The following is a 20,654-nucleotide window of genomic DNA, read 5'->3' on the forward strand; positions in this document are numbered from 1 at the left end:
CAGTGATCTGCATTAGTGGATCTCCGTCCAGTTCCCAGACACCTATAATACAATAAATTGTTCTTCTATGTTAACAACTTCACTGCACAGGTCAAATACCTGGTGGATGACAGATGGAGCTGGCCAAGTATTGAACCGTCATGTGCTTTGGCTGGACATTAGGAGGATGAATGTAACACTGCTGCCTAGTTTGTAAACCTCTTCTAGGAAGATTTTAGCACAAAAGTTGTAAATTTATTGTATTTCAGCGCTTTGAAAATGGGTATATGCATTATGTACTTGATGTAGTGGTTGATTGAAACATTAAGACTCCAAGCTGTGTCATTGCTAAAACATTCAAGCATGTGTACAACTGCAAAGTAATAGGATCCTGATGTCTTTACTTATGAACATGCCTAAGGTTGTATGCCACTAAATTGGCCCACTATGGGAGATTATTCTATTTGCTATGTGATTAAACCCTGATATAATTTTTCTTTCCTGGGATACAGATGGCTTCTGCAAGCGCCTGTCTCATTCTAGCCGATATTAACTCTCTGCAACCTTATACCGAAGATACTTCCAATATCATGAGGTAGGATGAGATGCTCCAGTGCTCTTGTTCTCTATGTGATTGATATTAGCAGTGACACAGAGAGCACGTCTGGCAGGGCAGCATATTTGTCCTGTCACGTTCTCTCAATTGGGAGAACTCACAAAGCTAACTGACTGCTTGCTGCTAGGGGTTTTTTCCATCAGATGCATTGAGGAATTGAGACAGGTAGCATCTGTGCAGCCTTGGAGTCCCCCGCAGAATATGGTGTTATTTATTATGGTATTATTACCCTTTTCATTGTTGTGAGTACTATGTTAGCAGAGGAGCAGTCTCTCTCTCTCATACTGGAGAGAGCTGTGCATTACTGTCCCATGCACCTCTGGTGCCTACTCTCTACAATGTAGTCATCCTGATCAGACTTGAAATAGAAACTCCTTTAGGACTGCTCAATTATGTGGGGTTGGTGACCTAACTGGCATAGCATCCCGCTCCAGAATCAGTCCTGAAGTCCAGATTCCAAAATGGTTTATCCTTGATGTCTCTCTGCGGAGAAACAAAGGTTTTAGCCTATGAGTGGAATGTGCAAAGCAAATATAATACTCAGCTCTAGAGTTTCAGTGGGGTACAGGGACAGTTCTCTACCTTGTGCCCTACCTTATGTACTACTAGATTATAGACTTTGTCTTCCTTTCTGGTTGATGGACTTGGATTTGCTTGGTGTGTCCAGTTCGCTTAGCGAGGGCTTTGGGCTATATTCCATTTCCCACTTTTTGGTTGCTTCCTGCTGAAGTAATTTACCCAAACTTGAAAAATGAAGGACCTTAGCTGAAATCAAGCATATTAAGCACAAGTTGTATGTTTTTTCTTTTTTTCCCTAGAGTGCTGTCTATCAAGAATAACTGCCCAAACACAAGAGTGATTTTACAAATAATTCAGTCTCATAACAAGGTAGCTCTGTTGTCTGTCTGTCATGATAGTTGTCATGGCTGAAACTCTGCCCTTTTGCAATCAAAAATCCTGCTTTTGTAAAAGGCCAAGACTTTATGCAGTGTCTTGTATTCATCCAATTACTAACATAAGTAGAATCTTTTAACATTGCTTTAAAAAAATGCATTTTGCTTTGATTTATTAATTGTCAGCAAATGCTCATTCAACAGTTAAATACCTCTCATGACTTTAAATCTAGCATCATGGAGGGTTCAAATAGATGCCTCTGGGCCATGCTGTGAGTTATTCTAGCATGTCATACCTCAGTAATGTGTTTAATCCTTTATCTGCTTTGGTATAGAACGCCTATGAAATGATACCCAGCAATGTAGCTCTGTATCCTGGCTTTGGGCCTTTTGTAAAATCTGTGTTTAATGACTAATTCAGAAGTCTGTTTAGCCATCTATTAGCATATTTCAGGAGAGACTAAGCAAATATATAAATATATGTAGCAGTGTTGTAGCCCTGCTTAGGTCAGCTGACTTGTAATCACTTTCTGTGATTAACAGGTCTATCTGCAAAACATCCCCAACTGGGGCTGGAGGACGGGAGACGACATCATCTGTCTGGCTGAGCTCAAGCTGGGCTTTATAGCCCAAAGCTGCCTGGTTCCCGGCTTGACTAATCTCCTGACTAACTTGTTCATTGGGAAAGAGAAGACGGAGGTACCTCCTCTCCTTGTCTGTGTGATGCAAAGGCCAGGAGATCTTTGACATCTCTGCCTGACTCTAAGCAGAAACTGCACCTCAGGCTTATCTTGAAACACACTGGGTTATAGCTTGGCAGAAAAAGCATGAAAGCCTAATAGACTATTTTATTTTAATATCTGAATTTAGAACAAGACGTGAAACAGCTTTGAGGATGTGTTTTACAAGGAAGAGTACAAAGAGCTGCCAAGGCAAAGGGTGGCCTTTAGCATCCATGCTGTACTTAAGTGACACATGGAAGCACAGTGACACTTGTTCTAGGTCTAAAAGCAGTCGTGTGATGTTAGTGCTGCCTTGCCTCGGAAAGAAGCCATAAACCATTTCTGGGTGCAGCCCTGTGCCCTGTACAATCTGCTCCTACACCTAATTTCAGCCTGTATTGCATTCCGAGCTTGAATCTCTGCTTACAGGTGCTTCAGCAGGATCACCTCTGCTTGGCCCAAAGAAAATGGCCTGCAAATCAGGCCCTATGGAGTTGATAGCATGTGGGGTTTTTTTCCCCTTCAGTTTTCTTCTAAGCTTATTCATTTCTTTGATTTGTTCTTGTGGGATCATCTATACAAGAACAGTCTGAGATATCTGAATTGCTGCAGTGCTGCTCAGGATCTCAACATAGACTTTTAACAGCAATTCAAGTGTCGTGCCCTGAAAGAGAGACGACCCAAATTTATCCTCCTTTCACCTGTCTTTCCTGATTATTACCTACTGCAACACAAAACTCATAAGCTACACATTAACTTTTCAGTACTTGGAAATTGCTCTGCAATTTCCCAGTCAATACCAGAACATGTGATAAAAAGAAATAACTGGGGGGCCTCCAAAAGCCTGACGAAGTCTTGGTTTTGCTAGTTGTGGGCATGCTTTTGCTATCACCTAGTGGCCATGTGTGATACTTCATGCAAATTTAATTTCTTGTGCTAGACTCTTGGCCTTTAGGGACTTGTAAAATTTATTTCAGCAAACTGAATAAATATTGTGTGAAGTAAATAGAGAGTTCAGCAATGTGCAAGTTGTGTGTAGGACTAAGGCTCCTGTGGTGTCAGGGTTTTTTTATTTGACACATGCTGCTTCAGTGAAGTCCAGATATTTTGTTGAGATATGCCAAAGCTGGCCAGATTGGTACTTTCAGTTTTTAAAGCACATTATGAAATATCTACACACTTTTGACATAAGAGTTTTTTCCAATTAAAAAAATCTATTAAATTTTATTAATTTTATTTGGAAAGGAACTGTTTGTTTAATACAGACTGTTAATTTTTATGTGGAAGGAATTCATGTGCCAAGGAATGGCTTATTCTATGAAGCAGTCAGTGACAGCCCACAACTGCAAGGAGCTGTGAGCAGTAGAACACCTTGTTGCTTAAACTACGCTCACATAAGCAGCCCTTCTGTAGTTATACACCATACGTTTAGCAAAAGAAAATGTGCTTATAGTAGATTTCACAGTTCAGCAATATATCACACCTCTAATAATTGTAGTTCTTCCTGGCAAAACTTTAATGCGAGATCAGGCCCTATTTAAATAAGCAGGGAGACATACCAATCTTATTGCAAATCAAGGTGAGTCTTTTCCTGAACTAATGAACTCAATACTTTACTGTCTCGTGAAGTTTCTCCTTAACTTTATTGTTCTGTCATAACAATAGGTGTTGCTCATTGTTTAAAAAAGAAAAGCTAAGGGTTTTTCTGACCTAATAGGTATTTCTTGTTCATTAATTCTGATATTGACTCTGACAAGATATGGTTGATTTCACTTCCACTTTCAATAATTCTAATTGTATTAATAACATATAGCATTAAAGTTATGAACAAACCTAGTGTTAGGTTACCTGTGCTACTTGCTTTCCCCATGACCAAATACATCATGCTTGTGGTTGGCTCTTCTAGACAAAGAGAAAACACATGGAGGAAAAGATGTTTCTGCAAGACGGAGACTACAGGGTGATAACTTTCCTGCTCTCCAGTGATTTTGTAGGCATGACGTTTATTGAGGCTTGTCGGTATGTAGCACAGACATGGATGTTTTCCTGTTGCTTCCCTTCAGATGCATGTTTTCAGTTAGAGACGTGCAGATATTGCTGCTCTCTTGTGACTCTGACCTGCTTTCTTCCCTCAGGTTGTGCTTTGTTAAACTGAACCTCATCTTGTTGGGAATTGAATTCAAGTTTGGCTGTGAAGGAGAGAGGTAATTGTCTGGGAGACTTATCTTCCAGCAAGAAGCCAACCAATTCTAAACTAAAAATTTTCCAAGAAGATGGAAGGAGCTTACCCCTGAGTCTGCATGAAGCTTATACACCTCTTCTTCCCTTATACATGCTATTTAGGAGACAGGAACAGCATGTCTGTGCTGGTTGCAGAAGTGCCAAGGAGAGAATTTTGCTATATGCAACAATTTCCTGTCATCTTTTCTCACAGATAATCAGGCAAGAGACAGAGAATGAAACCCCATCCTCACCTTCCATTCCCCGTGCAATTCTCGCTTTGATTTGTCATAACTCAGGCGTATTTATTTCCATGGGTAATGGAAACGCCTCCTCATTTCTTAACCGCATGAGTTTACAGAGGCTTCTAAATGCTGTAAAGCATTGTCATAAAGGGATAATTTGTCAATGCTGGCAGCATGCTCCTTCTCTCTGAAGCTGATCTGGTCCTGGGCCAGATAACACTCTCTGTCTGTTCTAATGATGAAATACAAGACATCCTAATGGGGAAGTTGGAGCTAGTTCAGAAAGAGAAATAAATGAACACCATAGATCTTGGAAAAGCTTGAGAAATCATCCAGAAAATGCAGACTATTGAGTGCAATTATTGCTCCTTCCACTTGTATAGAGGAAATGGCTGTTTTGAGCAAACTATAGAATAGAAATTCTGGAAGGAAAATGAAAGGATGTGGGGAAACGCTGCTGTGAGGAATACATTGGGGCCGGTTTCCAGGAGTGTGGAGTTATCTCCGCAGTGAAAGAAATCAATGGATGTTGTAGTTGCTTAGCACTAATGAAAGCCAGGCCACAGCTCAGCCTGTTGTTTAATGGTTTATATGTTGTCTGTGTGAAAATGGAACTTTGAAAAGAGAAAACAAGAGCGAAAAGGGAGCTGCAGACTCTTTGAGGTAGACTTTATATTGGAGCTTTGGGTTATTTTTTTTTTTGCACAGCAGTTGGCATAGAAGATTCTTATGAAGCTGGGACCCCTAGGTATTGTCACAGTATCTGTTCTGCCACACTTCCACCACCTTTTCATGGAAAATAAATTCCCTTTTGTCACTGAAGTTCATCTATAAGACATGTCCATTGATTTTCCTGTCTTGTGTCTCTTCTAAGCCATGGAAGCTATAACAAAAGCAATGTAAGACTTTGAGGTGGGAACACACCCTCCTGATACGTTATGCAATCAAAGCCAAAGATTCCACCTGATAGACTAACTGTACGTACTTTTTTGGTGACTTCCTAACACAGCACTATCCTGATCAATCCGCCTGTGCCGATCAAGCTGCATCGAAACACAATGGGCTTTTTTATTGCTCATTCCGTGGCAGAAGTCAAAAGGTAACGTTCCGTTTTTCCTGTATTGTTAAAAGTCTAGAACAGAAAAGCTTTCAAGAGCAGACAAATGCGGTTATTCTCTGCTCAGTCAAATATAAGCCATTTCTGCCTAAGCCATTTTTGTTTTCTAGGGCACATTTCTACTGTAAAGCCTGTCATAGTGATATAGAGAATCCAGAGCAGATTAAAAAATGTCACTGTAAAGGGAGACTTCGCCCAAGACCTTTCTCAGGTAACTTTTTTAATTATAAAGTCTCTATTTCTCTCCTTTTTTTTAAACTGACTCAATGAATCTCAGTATTAACTCCATGTTTAGTAAGTGCTTTTCTAGAGGTGTGGGTTGGAATGCAGCCATTTACTTGCCAGACAATTAGGGAGCTTTTTGATGAAGCTACTAACCCTCATGGATTACTCTTAGACCTTAAGTGCTTCTTTGCCCTTTTTTTTAGGGCTAGAATTTCTTGGCTTAAAAGGAAGTAGGATAAAACATACCTTTCCCAATCTTTCTCTGGATTTAGTACAGGGTGCTGCTCTAACCACAAATTTATGTTAAAATTAATATATTCAACCATGCAAATACATTTAATCTGAGTAAAATGTACAGTTGAGTAAAAACAGAATTTTACACCCAGTTTGTGCTAAGTTCTTGATCGGGAATCCCTGAGGAAGGGTGTCTAAACCTTTGTTGTCATGAGAATAAGAAATATGAAACATGAAGTCAGCAAATTGTTTTTGAATTGTACAGGGTGTATGGCCACACTTACTGGGGTTTGCTCAGAGGATTGCAAAACTTAACTGGACTGTTCTTTTCCATCCAGCTATAATAACACCTAATGCAAAGGAAGCAATTTATTCCTTCTTCCCCTCAAATTCCATTTGCAAGGTCTGGGGGGCTTTCCTTTGGTTTTCTGTGGAAATAGAAAATGCAGACACTTAGATCTAAGTCTCAACTGCACCAGTGTGAAACTGTGGTTTATTTATTAAGAATTTAAAGCAAAATACAGTGTTAAGTTAGCTAGCCTGACCTGTGTCGTATAACATAACATTAGCATTTCCACATCTATTTTTAGTCAGCCTAGTGGGTGGCACTTGATTTATGTCCTAGCAGTGGCCATGGACTGAAGCTGTTGGTTGCAGTTACGCCTCTGTGCTCCCCGAAACTCCGGGGCTCTTGGGGGCTGGCACGTGGGCTCTGCGGTCCTGTGTGCCAGGCCAGGTGCTGAAAGGGGTTTTGAACTTCGAGATGCAACGTTGTGTGTTACTCTTAGCATGAGAGAGGGTGTGATGTTTGCATGTACCGATTCCCACGTGTGCACATTCCCTCCAGAGTCTTTGGATCTTTTCTGCTAGTGTCTCCCCTTCTTGAAGACAGTTCTTTCAAAGAGTTGACAGGGAATTGTCATTAAATGTGCATATATACGTGCATGCTGGCTTATATTTCATATGCTTATAAATCTTTCTAGCAGCAGATGGCAGCCAAAGCCCATTGCAGGAAATCTCTCAGTGCTGCAGATGGCTGAGCTAAAGCTCATTCACAGCAGGCTGAGTGAATGAGCACAAACTGCTGACACCTGGAGGACTCTGTGTAGTAATGTCACAGCAAAAGGGAAGCTGGAGCCTCCTGCATGCTTAACATATATACAATTATGATCAGCTACCTCCAGAAAAGAGATTTCCATAAACTACAGCGGCATCTTAATAAAAAGATGCCAAACACACAGAAAACCATTGGCACTGCAGGAGCTCTCTACCTGATTGATTTTGTCCCTGTGTCCTAGATAACTTTAAAGGATAGGAAGACATTTAAATATAAATGTATATTAATAAAGATATGTACCAAACTGTAGTCCTGCACCAGCTGTTCTGCAGAGTGGCTACCAGGTATATTGGTTTGTAAGATGTGTGTGACACAGAGCTTTGCTGCACCTTTTTCAAATGTTGACACAGAGAAATGCAGGTTAGCAAAAAATCTAGAGATGAGGGAGAGGAGTAGGATAAATAGTGTGGGGTATCCTGACCCTGCTGCAGGAGCCTGCAGGTAGGCTCTGGAGCTCTTAATCTCCAGAGTTGCTCCTGCACATCTTAGTTCACTACCTGGTGTTCTAAAGCTGAGCTTAATGGCCCATGACCCCAGCATTTGGCCCAGAAAGGACCAGATCAAATGTCAATGTAAAGACCTTCCACCTGTTAAAGTGCTACTCGAGGATTTGGAAAACTTGGGCTCATTTTCTTGATCTGATTCCTCAAACACAAGCTGGGACTTTAGGCCACTTAGCCCATCCGAATTTTGGTTTCCTGGTGGGGAAGCAAGGAAGCTAATAGAAGTTTGACTCACAGAGATGCTATGGGAAGAGAGACATAAACAATTGCAAGTCTTATGATAATTAAGAAGACGCAGACTCTGTGGATGCAACTCTCTCTACTCTCTAACTTATTTCTTGGATGGAAGGTGATGTTTTCTGTGCACTTAGGGCACCCCTTTTTCCCTACAGCACCATCACACCCTTCATCTGATTTTCAGAACAGCCTCAGGACCCCCCTGTAGCTTGGTCTCCCTTGTACCAGCCCTGGGTTCTCCCTTTCCTAAGAAAACTGGCAATTATTATTTTATTAAAATGATTAGAATTATTATTTTATAATGCTGTGCTGTGTTTCTGGGCAGTTGTGTGGGTAATTAGCTACTCGGGGCTTCTTTGTCTAGCCTTTTTGAAGGTCTCGGAATCCTCCAACGTGTAGTAGCTGTTTGTAGGCACAGTCTTAAGTGCAACTGAGGGCTATACAAAAGGAAGCCAAATCTTGGTTTTATTGCCTTTGTTTCAGAGAGACTGAAATCCTATCGGGATTCGCTGCATATTTCAGATGTAGAACCTGTAAGGTCAAGGTCCTATGGGATTCTACCATCTCTGAGCTTCATCGATGGGTAAGAAATGTGGAGATGTGTTTGCTGAGCAGGATGTGCTGGAGTTTGTGTGTGGATGGTGGGAATGGCACGATGTGCCCGGCCCCCTGTTCCGATATTGTTAGTGCTGGTGGCTGCCGCGCAGCCGGTGTCCTAGGAATGTGACCAGCAAGTGTTGAAACTGGCACCTCACTCAGGCACCTCATGTGTGTGCTCACGGAAACAACGTGGAGGATACCCCAAGCTTGCTCTAAAGCCAAAGCGGGGCCAGGAGGGGTCCCCCCAGCATTGAGCTCTAGCCCTGCTGGGGGAGGCCTCCCCAGGCTGCCTTCCTGCCGCCAGCATTGCTGAGGAGGCAGCAGCCGGGGCAGCCGGCCCTTCCCAGTGACCTGCCCTCTGCAGTGCCTGCCGCTTTGGCGCTGTCCCCTTGGCTTCCCGGGGGCCTCCTCCTTGCCTGAGCTGCTCCGCTCGGCATAAGGAGGGTGGCACAGCCTGAGGCTGCGCTGTCACGAGCCGCAAGCTGTTCGCCTCTCCCAAGCACCCACCAGAGAGGGTGGCAGGACCCGTTGGCAAATTGCTCTGCTGGAGTTTGTCGGGAGAAGACAGGGGCCTCGTGGCGAGGGGGGATGCACAGGCTTGCGTTTCTCACCTCATTTCTATTTGCACGCAATTTACAGGCACCGTAGAGCTCAAGATGCTTAATAAATAAAGCCTGCATCCCTCCCCAACCCTGCTTTGTGCTTCGGCAGCAAAGGCAAATGTCAACGCGGCACGGAGTCTGAGATCTCCTCTGGAGAGCTTTGCGTCTTAGCAGCTGTCCCCAGCCCATACTGCGTATTGGGCAATAAAATGTTGCCTGATGCTGCTGCCCTACAGCCAATTAGGTCAGCTGAAAACACTTGGCCGGCATGGTAAATACATATGTGTGTACTGTTAGATTGTGCTGACTTGTTAAATATAAGAGAAAGCATAATTAGATTTATAATGTGGCCCTCCCCCCTCCTCATACCCAGTAACATAATTTACCAAAGGGGGAAGAAAAAAAAAATCTGCACAACCTGCTGAAATATCATTATTAACATACGCATGAAAAGTCAATTATGCCAGAGGGAGGTATTTAAGAGAAGTGAGTTTCCATACTCTGGGATTACACCTTGGGGATTACATATTTCTTATTTATTTATTTTCCCTGAGATCTCTGCTGCTGCTTAGCAAAGTACAAAAATATTCCTAGGAGATGATCTGAAATCCCCTAAAGATGTGGCCAAATACCAGATAAATAAGTGTTCCCTTCCCTGCCCTATCATCAAGGTGCTGTATTCTAGCAGGTTTGCTTTCTGGTGTTTAATTTTAAATGCCACCGGGGACTGGTCTGCCCCCACTTCGTTGGGGAAAGAGTTTTTTGGTAGTGTTGTTAGTAGTTGCTGTATTTATTATCTGTATCATAGCAGCGTCCTGAGACTTCTTCTGGAACTGGGGCCCCCTTGGGCTGAGTGCTGGGTGTGCACATAGTAAACGGCAGTTCTGTCTTAAAAAGCTCCTGGCCTAAATAGAAAGGGCAGATGAAGGGTGGAAAGGCAAAAGGAAGGACAAGAGGGTGGAATGAACTATCTGAAATCAAGGAGCAAACCTGCATTGTGCTAAATATGCCCATTTAAAGGGTGACTCTTCATAAGCAGCTTAGAGCATTCTAATTTTATATTCTTTTATTTTACCACTTAAACCAAAACTAGAATTGGATCCAATTGCTTCATTTCAGACTAAAGCTGAAGTTTTCTACCTGGGTTGTTGAGCTAACAGAAAAGCCAACACTGACTTTCTGAATTCCAAAGCTTAGGAGAGCAGCCAGAGGGGAGCTCCAAGTCCAGATATCTTTAGTGTCTAATTTGAGGGGGCAAAATGTGATCTTAACCAGGGAGAGCTGCCATTTCAACATGGGATTCATTCCCAAAGTCTAGACAAGGTGGGTTTCTTCCTCTGTGTCTAGCATCAGCCCGACTTGGGTAGCCTCACCTCCCACCTTACGGATGTCATTGAAAATGCTTGTGTTCATCTGCAAGTTGAACCGGCTAAATACTGTGTTTGTAAATACCCCCTTTTTAACAGAAATTTACATCTAAGGCTTTGAGGACAGTTTTGCACATTGAATGGTCGATGAAAAAATGTAATTGGTGAAAATCTAGTAATGCCTATTGGGATCAAATTGGGCCAGACCTGTTACAAGACTCAACACACACACACTTGGTTCAGGTCTCGTTCATCTTCCTGGTGTCCTAGAATATTTTAATGAAAAATGTCTTGTGTTGTAGTGCACACGCTTGACTCATTCCTCCCTTTTTTTTTCCTACAGCAACAGATCCTAGATCCAGGGAAAGAACTTAATTAGCATCATTAAAAACAAAACCAAAAAGCAACTAAACAAACAAGGCCTATAAAGCTGAGCCAGAAGTGAATGCATAAAAACCTGTTAGGATTCCTCAAGCACTTCTGAGCCCCTGCATGGATACACTTGCTTTACTAGTCATGGTTTCTCCACACATTCTTGCCTAAGGCATGACAAATTTAATGGTGTGTGTTTTGCTGAATTGTTGACTCTTGTTTTTCATTCCTGCTAAGTTCCTAGTGAGGCACAAAAGAATGTGTGTGAGCAGGCTCCGTGTGTACCCAGCACTGCCGCGGCTCCTTCCCTTTTGTTCTGAGTAAGAGTCACTTCAGCCAAGCACAGGATTAATAAAAGCTGAATTAGATGAAAGGGGAAACCAGGTTAAAGAACTAAGTTTTAGCTCCCCCTTAATTTAAACTTATCTAGTGCCTGGATAATTGCTCGTAAATACCTGCCGAGTTGCCAAGCCTGTGTTGAGGCTTGTCAGTCCTTAATAAATCTTCAAGACTTAAAATCTCCCTCTTTGATGCAACCCATCACTTCCCAATCCAAAGGTAGGGTGAAACAAAGCAGTAATGCCGACCGCTGCCGAGCGGCTAATCTGGCAGAATGCAGCTCGATCTCTATAAATGTGTGAGAAGGGCTGTGCAAGAGCTCCCGAAAAGGTCATTGGTATTTTTGGAGCAATAAATCATGGAAAGAAAGATTTGCATTTTGGCTGTATAAAATCCAGGGCTGGATTAGAGCGAGAATACTTTGCAGTAATATTTCTCTCCTGACTTGTTTTATTAGCTTCCTTTAAACATGTTACATTATTGCTTATAGAATTTCATTTACTTGGATTGGCAGCTTGATAAATATGTCTATTGGCGATGATTTGGATTGCTCTGGGCATTAATATTATTAAAACCTGTCACAAGGAAATGTCTGAAAGATGACTTACTGTAAAGATTACAGCATGAAATAAATCATACAATGGTATTTGTTACCGTTTATGGCCTCTTGGAGCCGAGTCAATCCCTTTTTATGTTGCATTATTTTTCAAGTTTTTATAGCCTTACATTATATATCGCTGTCAGAAATGAACAGATGGGGTGTCAAACACGAGCCTTCTGAATAATTCCCACCCTCGGGTTATTTGTATGAAGGACAAGTGTAAAACTGTGTTCTCAAGAAAAGGAAGATAGATAGAGGTGGAGGAAGTGTTGTTCCCGCGAGCAGGATCCCTTTTGTCAGCAGCCACATTGTGCTTTTGATCACTACCTGATCCTCACGGGGCGGGGGCTCTGTGGAAAACGTAGCTGGCTCTGTTGGCCAAGTGAAAACCTCCCAAGTTAGACGAGTTTCATGTTCCTTCGGTCCTGCTTTTATTGCTCGAAGCGGGGAGAGGCAGGGAGGGTGTTTTGGGTGACAGCCAAACCTCAGAGGGTTTGTAGAAACGGGAAAATGTGGCTACCTCGAGGTACCTCAGAAGCTTCAGGGGAGGAGTACTGGAATTTGAGATTCTCCCAAGGGCAGCTGGAGCTGGGGAGGCCAAGGAAGCAGATGGGTGTTTTGGATGTGGCCGGGAGCTCCCCTAGGGACATGAGACACCCTCTCGTGTTCCGCTTTGGGTTGTGTTAGGGAGCCCCATATTTCTCGCTTGTGTATTTTTGAGAAGTCCTTGTCAGAGTCATGGTGGCAGATGAGATGGATTGATAGTTAGATATCATGAGCTGGTAAATACACATGCAGTTAATTAGATTTATCTGTGTTAGAAAATTCCAATGGGAGCCATCCATCCGTGCACATTCCTCCCCATACCTTCTCTCTCCAAAGCTCCATCCCGCAGAGTCTTGCACAGGTACACAGAAAATAAATCAGCATGACTTTGGGAACATGACTCCTCCTTGTATAAAAGAGCCTTTAAGCCATCCTAATAAATTGTCCCGTCAACACGTGGGGGCTGAATCTTGCGCACGGAACAGTTGGGTCTTTTTGATCCTCACTGAAACGCAGCCAGAAAGGCTCAAGGAGCAGTGCAAGGATCAGAAACTTCAGTGTGTTTTGCTTGACACACGGTCCCCCTGGCAGACACCTTGCACGGTGCCAAATCTGCCCAGGCTCACCTTGTGCAGACCCTCTGCAGGGCAACCCGGCCTCTTTCCTGGCAGCAAGGTGACGGGTTCTCCTGCCCTGTGTCTCCCACATCCACTCCCTTACTCTCTTTGTGCTTTGGTTCCGAAGACAACGCAGGACACTGGATTGGAAGGGTAAAATTCTTGGCCCATCACGGTCAAGATAGCCCCCGCTGTCTCCAAGGGGTCTCTTTCGTCTTCTGGATGGAGTTTCTGTCGAGTCTTGCCAGGGAGCCTCTGCTTCCCCTCGTTTCCTTCTGCAGAGCAAAATGTTCAAAGCACCAGGTATGAAAAAGTCTCAACTATTGCCTTTAAATAGAGTATTTTTGTTAACTTCAGTTTGTATTCACACATACTGTACTTAGGCACTTAAACTCCCTGGTATTTAACTAGCCAGCATTTTTGATGTCTGTAACAAGCAATCCAAAGTTTATTCCAACTTCTCTCTCAAACTCCCTTTCCTTTTACTCATAGGACTTTTTTTTCTTTTGGTCGGGCTTGCAATTAGGGTCAGAGCTCCTTATCTTTGGTAGCTTCTACCTCTTTTCAGTGTCTTTCTGTATATCATGTAAAAATACCCCTTGCTTTGCAACAGACCCTCATCCCATATCCCTCATCTCCTGTAAGCATTTTGGGGGGTTCACACCGTGCAATGTACAGTTGTACTGTACATTGTACCTGGTGCTGCGCCCACCTGTACCTACTAATCCTGTTCCATGCTGTACAATAGTATAATCACCTAAAGAATTTGCATGACTGATTGTGTGAGTTCTGAGTGCATAAGGATACGTTTCGTAATTAGCTTTCCCTGTGAACTTGTGCAAACTGGTCTTTAATTCGGTCAGCTCTTGATTTTTAATGAGAGTGCAGAGAGTGACTGAAGCCTCTGGCAGCTTGCTTTGCAGATTTTAATTACCCACAGTAATTCTGACAATTACACCGATATCGTAAATCACATTGTAATGACCCATTACATTGTAATGACCCATATATATATATATATATATATATATATATATATATATATATGAAAAAAAAAGTGTGTTTAATGACTGGCCAGGAATCTGAATTGAGCAATACGCAATGGGGTAACATGGAGCCAAAAGCTCTGTTGAGGTAAGGCCCTTCCAGCACTTCTTCTTGAACCATGGGCCATGGTTCCTGTTATTTAAGATCTCGACCAAGCCACGCTCTGTTCCTTAGGTTATTTGGCTATTAATAACGTCACAATAAGTGGGTGGAAGTAGCTAATAGCTCTAAGCCACAAATGATCCCAAATGTTCCCAGTCTCTACTCTCCTGTAAACCTTGACAGATTGGGAGTGCTTAGTAAAACATTGTAACACTCAACACGCATTTACAAGACAGCGATCTGTCCCGTGACGGCTTCCAGATGTGTGCGTGTGTGCAATTTCATAATTCAAGAGCAGATTCTGGTGCCCTCTGCAGATCCCCTCTCGGCTGTTCCTAAATGCTGCTTCTAATTAAATTAGCCCACTAACTAGCCGTGCAAATTTTGATAAGCAGTGACCAAAAATATTAAAGAGAGGGAACTGTCGAGATGCTCTCAAAAAATGACAAGGTTGTCTTCAGAGATTATTTGTCATTATGATAAGATTTGTTTTTTCCTTCCCGTCTGCCAAATTCCACTCTGTCCCTTTGTGCATGACAGCAGTTTTCAGGTTTTAATCTAATAATTAGGAGCTGAGTTTTGCCACCCTTGCTCAAGCTGTCTGCTGTCTTCCTCTGCGAGCAGCCTTTGTGGAATCAAAGCAAGCAGCTCTCGGTCGTGTGGGCAGCAGGATCGGGCTGCAGCTTCGTGAATCCAGCCTGTCCCCAGCACAACCTGCAACGCCAGGACAAAACCCTGTGTGTGCAGAGGGAAGGAGGGTTTATCTGGCCCTCCAGTGACCTTGGACAGGGAGACAAGGCACCATACCAAAGATGTCACAGCCAGGGCTGTGAATAAGAAGCTGTGGTTTTCTGGCAGGAGTAGTGGCTCCCAGATCTGATACAGGAGAGCTGCCAGCAGGAGTATCCAGCTTCCCCGTGACAGTCGGGCTCTGTTAATTTGTGACAGTGCTGAAGATCTTACACCTGGTTTCTGTCTTTGCCTGGACACCGTGCCCTTATATAGCAGGGCATTAGCTGAGGGAGGTGCCTGCTTGAGGAAACACAGGGCGGCTGAGGAGCAGAGCTTCTGGTTTCTGATGCATCGTCCGCGCACCTAACGTGTTCTTGCTGCTAGAAAGTCCTGGACTCCAACCTGTGCCTCTGTGCCCGTTTTGCGTGTCATGGTGCCTGCACGTCTCTCTCCAGCCTCCGTTTCTTGGTTCATACTTTTTATTCATTTTTACAGTTCTACGCAAAGCAGGAGGCCCTGAATTTAGGGGGAGATCGTAAGTATTGCTGCAAGGTAAATGACAACTACTGATTGTTTTTGTTGCAGTGAGCCCTCTGCTGCCACTCTGACTTCACCAGGATTACGTCTGTGTCGCTTCGGGGCAGGTTTGGCTCAGTGGATGTAATTAAAAAAAAAATCTATTCATTTTTAAGATTGGCTTTACTTGTTGCCTGATGTATTTGTTAATTATTGGATGGAATACTCTAAATTATAGCGTTTTGCAATGATGCAAAGTACCTCCGAGTCAATTAATTAAGCCCCGCAGTTGCACGTGACGTAACAGGGTGCTTTGATGCCTCTTGCTTAGAGCGCTCCAGCCCGTGCTGAGGAAGAGGCCGGGCTGAGGCAGGCCCGGCCCTGCAGCAGCCTCGCAGCGCTGGCCGTGTCCCTGCCGCCTGCGAAACCCCGCTCCTCTCTCAAGGAGACAACAGATGTGCGGATCTGGGAGCAATTCAGAAACCACTCCTACGCTTCCCGAGCGGGACGCGAGCTGAAGAGCCCACGTGCCAAGCGTTAAATCATTCCTAGGATGGCACGGTGACGTCGGGGCCGCGGTGCCCATGGGCTGGGGCCTCCCAGACAGGGCTGCTGGGAGTGCCGCTTCGGGTGCCATTTCCTCTGGAGTCCTCGGCTGTAGCTGCTCACAGGATTTTCTGTGGAGGGGATTGCTGTGGGCCAAGGGGGCAGGCCGGGCTGGTCCCGAGGTGCTTGCGTGGGTCGCTGCGTCTCTTCGTCTCCCTGTGCAAGATTTAGGAGACTAATATTCTCGGCAGGGTTTGCCTGGAGCATGGAATGTGAGCGAGCCCAGAGCCCAGTGTGGGCCCATGGCATCAGACATCTCTGGTGGGAGAGCTCAAGGCTGTAGGCAGGGGCTTCAGAAGAGCTGCTTTCCCAAAGCATTGGGAGGAACGTCACTACCCTGTCGTTGGGAAGTTGTGGGCAGCTGAGGGTTTGGTAAAAGGACCTTCTCTCCCTGCCCTATAAGGTTCCAGACAGCTGTTCATCACTTACGTTAGTCCTCAAGTTAAGTTTGAAAGATCTTGGATGTGTCCGACCATCTTCTAGTGCAGATGAAGCTGCTGTTACCTGGGTTCATGGAGCATCTCACTGGGTGGTGATAGTTCCCCATTTTTGACTCTAGTACACTGGGCTCAGAAACGCCAGAGCTGCAAATACTGAGCGCTTTAGAAAAAGCCAGCTCCGCTTGCATGGCTCTGATGCCATGATTCTGTGCTTTTTTGATGGTATGTCCAGCATGAAATCCGCAATGAGGATGTTGGATGAGAATGTGATAGGAAGACGTTTGGGACCACGCGGGTGGCAGCGCTCTGCAAACCCAGTCGCACAGGATCTGAGCTGGGTGGCTGGGCACTAACTGGGGACCTCGAAACCCTGCAGACGGCCCCGGGGAACGACCTGAGCTCCGTCCGAGCTGTGACTGAGAGTGCCAGGCCCCGCGTCCACAAGATCCTCAGCATCCAGGGCTGGATGATTTACTGATCTCTTAAGAGAATCAGGTTTCTGTGAGGATCATGCAATTTTCCGAGCATATGGCAGAAGGAACCCTTAGCTAAAGAAGGCTTTGCTAAATCAGAATGTGCTGCTTTGGCAAGGTGGATGCCTTTGTGATGGAGTGGGTTTCCTGCTGTCTTTTTCCTCTCCTACTTGAGGGATCCAACAGGTGTTTCCTCCAAGGCATATATATTTCCCATAATATTAGAATGAAGAGATGTCATTTCTGACAGGTTGTGTATATAGATGATGGCTTTATTATGATAGAGATATATACACTGATTGATTGGTAGAGCTGATTTAAGTAAAGAAAGCTTGTGAGAAGATAGTCTCCAACTTGCCAAAATACCATTTAATCACTGGCCAAGACATTCATTACCGAGGAGGGGAACAACTATGGCTAATGGATACAAGTGCATGTGCTTGGCACAGGGCTGTGGCGGCGCTACGGCGTTTGAAACGCTCCCCGTCCCTTCCAGGTTTATTAAGTTGAGGAGAGCCGCCTTGAAGCTTCTGCCTGCCACTCCTCGGAGAGACAAGAGGGCCTTTGTTTAGCTGAAGGGGGGGTAGTTCCCGGCTGGTCAGCAGAAATGCTCCATGTGCCATGCCATCGGCTGTGGAAATCGATGCTGTCCGTTGCTTGTGAGCAAAGAGCACAGAGGAGGAGCCACGGGGTGTGCAGACACAGTCCTCGCTCTTTGGTGCCTCATTTGTTGAAAGGGAGATTTCCCTGCGCTTTCCATCAGGCACCTCTTGCATCTTCCTTCGGACTGGCTGGTATTTGCCCTCCTTGAGGATCACACGGGACTCGATGCACTGAAGACAAGCCCTTTATTTCCGATGCTGCAGCAGCAGTGTGGGTTGGATGGAGACAGGAGGCACTGCAGTGCTGGAGAGCCCCGTTCCTGGGGTTGGGCTGCAGTCAAACACAGCACATGCCATGAGCATATTGCAGAGGAGGCTTGTGAGCAAGCTTGGCAAGAGCCAGTCATTACAGTTTTTCTCGGTACCATTAATAGACCCTTTGTGGCTTTTATATTTTGTGCTGGTTTTAGGAATAGGTGAACAAGGTAACCTATTCTAGTATCTGCAGTCCTGGGATTTGTTATTACCCACTCAGTTAAAGGCCTGGGGAGCTAGCAGGAACTGCAAGAAAGTTTTGGCCTGCTCTTTGATGAGATCTAATGTAGAGAGGAAAAGATTCTGCATCTCTGCTGCAGTTCCTGCAAAGTCTATGGCTTTTAATGAATTATCCTGGGTATGAGTTAACCGCATTGCTGTAGTACCATGGAATTTTACACAAACCACAAACTTCTCCCGTCAACGCACGCGCCAGGAAGACAAACAGGCAAATTCTCAGGTTAGCTGCATAGGGCAGTCTGTACTGGGCACCATCCAGATCCGCCTCGTAGGTACCATAGTGAATGACACCGTCCCCCTCTCCTCTCCTTTAATCTCATCTCACTTGCTACTGCACAGGCAAGGTAAGAACAAATGGGATGAGAAAAATGAAGGCAGGAACATGCACGTCTCTAGTGGTGCAGCTCCACCGGTGCTGTTGTGTCCATGTGTTCTGTAATTCTGGGTAACAGTTATTGCTGTTACAGCCACAGAGCCTTCAAATAAGTTTCACTCCTGCCTCAACTGTCCAAGGTTGATTCTGCAACCAGTGCTGCTAGAGATGCTGTTGAGCAGGTGGTTTTTTTAACAGGCTTGAAGTCTTTCTGCTCATGCTTGGGTCCTGAGCAGACACCAGCTCTTTCATAAGCTGTTGTTTTTGGCTGCATAGCCCTCTTAAACAGTGTTCAGAGGAGCTTCTAATTGAGTAGCTCTTGTTTCACGTGGTCTTGTTGCTTCTTCTGGACCAGCACAATGCTCACAGACACAGCTGCATATCTGAAATCTGCCTCGGAGAATATCCTGCAATATGGGTCTCATTTAAAGTCTCTGAAGACGTGGGGAAAATGCCTGCTGACTTCTTTTAATCAAGACCATGTTTATATAATCATTGCTCTAATGCATATCTACACTGTAGAACTCTTTGCAGTATATCTTTTACTGTGTTTATCCAGTGTAACTGACATATTGACAGAGGAATTGCTCCACCACACAACACTTTTTGCCCCATATTGTCACAGCACTGCAATTCATGGAAAAGTGAGTTTTCTTTGCCACTGTGGGATGTGGAAGCTACGAGGTAAATCAAGAGGACTTCTTAGCAGCAGATGAAGAGATTGCAAACTATAGTTGCCACTGATTAGAGGTTGTTCTCTGGGTAACCATTTGTTCTGTCTCCTTAGGGATTCGGATGTCCAAGGAGAGGAGACCAACCCAGTCACCCTGGACTCAACAGGAAGGTTCCACTGGTGTGACTCTGTTCCACTGCAGGATGCGCTCCTGGTAGGCGTGGTGGGTTTGGCCTTGGGGCCCTCCCTTGGCTTCCTCCTTGTTCTCCAAGGAATAAGCTGGGTCTCCACAGCATTGATGTGTGTGGAGGGCACAGCTCTTCCTAAGTTAATGTTGTTTCCAAGCTCTTCCTAAGTTAATGTTGTTTCCATAACAGTGGTACCTTAGACCTTGTCTACCTTCAGCCTCATATGTAAGGTTAAGAGACAAACCATGAGAAGACCTGGAAAAGACAGACTGAGGGCCATTACCTCCTTTGCAGGAGTGAGTTGCAGATGAAGTATCTTGACCAGGGTCACCCAGAGACTGTCACAGTAATGGGAGCTGAAGGCTCATTCCAAAGCCACATTCCTTTGTAATTTAGGTGGTAACCTGGGAACAGAGAAAGATCTCCAAGGTAACAGGGGATCAGTAATGCCTTCCATGCCCATCTAAAGCAGGGTGGGAGTCCTACCTCAGAAGAGGGTCTCAGCAGATGAACAAAGGAGGGACTGATTGACACCTATTATGCTTTTCAGTTTTGTAATGTGTTGGTGGACCTTTGTGTCACTGACATTATTGATCTGAATAGCTTTAAGACTGTTTGGTTTATTTCTTTAATGTAAGTGTTTAATCCTTAAAAGAACAAATCCCATCTAGAAGTGGCAGGTTGTACTCAGAGCTGCCAGAGAGCTGAGAGTAGGCAACCAAATCTTGCAATGAGGTGATCAAAGATTTCATCAAAAATACAGAATGTTCAAGCTGTTCTGCCAGCTGGGAGACTTGTAGCAGGCTGGAATTCATGCTGCTTGAAATGCTGCAGCTTCCTTCCAAGCAAATAAAAGGACCCTATTGCCCAGCAACCTCCAAAATAGGATTAGTTGTTACAAATGGGCAAATATCCCAATAGAACTGGAAGCTCAGCTCAGAGAATACAGACCCGCTTACATGAGGCAAAAGCTTGCAACAGCTAGCGTGTCCCAATTCCCCATGTGCCACTTTTGTACCCTACTGGGTGTTTTTGTGCAGCTAAGCTAGGCTGTGCAAGGGTCTCCTTTTGAAGATTAAAAATGTCCACAAAGGAAATGTGAGTGTAGTAATTATTGCAGGGCATGTTCATGTAGTACCTTCCTTTACATGCAGCTTTCTGGGACAGGCAGGTACTCAAGGGCTTCCGGGTAAGA

At 44.5% G+C, this 20,654-nt stretch overlaps 1 protein-coding gene across 1 annotated transcript in view; it reads left to right on the forward strand.

Annotated features, from left to right (window-relative positions):
* The window catches only part of KCNU1 (potassium calcium-activated channel subfamily U member 1), a 54,928-nt gene that overhangs the window by 22,479 nt on the left and 11,795 nt on the right, over nucleotides 1–20,654 (forward strand). The window contains 9 exon segments of the mRNA XM_026042475.1: nucleotides 492–574; nucleotides 1,414–1,483; nucleotides 2,032–2,187; nucleotides 4,117–4,229; nucleotides 4,346–4,414; nucleotides 5,685–5,774; nucleotides 5,903–6,003; nucleotides 8,592–8,691; nucleotides 19,386–19,485. Of these exon segments, the coding sequence (XP_025898260.1) occupies nucleotides 492–574; nucleotides 1,414–1,483; nucleotides 2,032–2,187; nucleotides 4,117–4,229; nucleotides 4,346–4,414; nucleotides 5,685–5,774; nucleotides 5,903–6,003; nucleotides 8,592–8,691; nucleotides 19,386–19,485 (882 nt within the window).

The sequence above is a fragment of the Nothoprocta perdicaria genome, unplaced genomic scaffold, assembly GCF_003342845.1.
Source record: "Nothoprocta perdicaria isolate Ctin4 unplaced genomic scaffold, notPer1 scaffold_103, whole genome shotgun sequence".
Classification (NCBI taxonomy): Eukaryota; Metazoa; Chordata; class Aves; order Tinamiformes; family Tinamidae; genus Nothoprocta; species Nothoprocta perdicaria.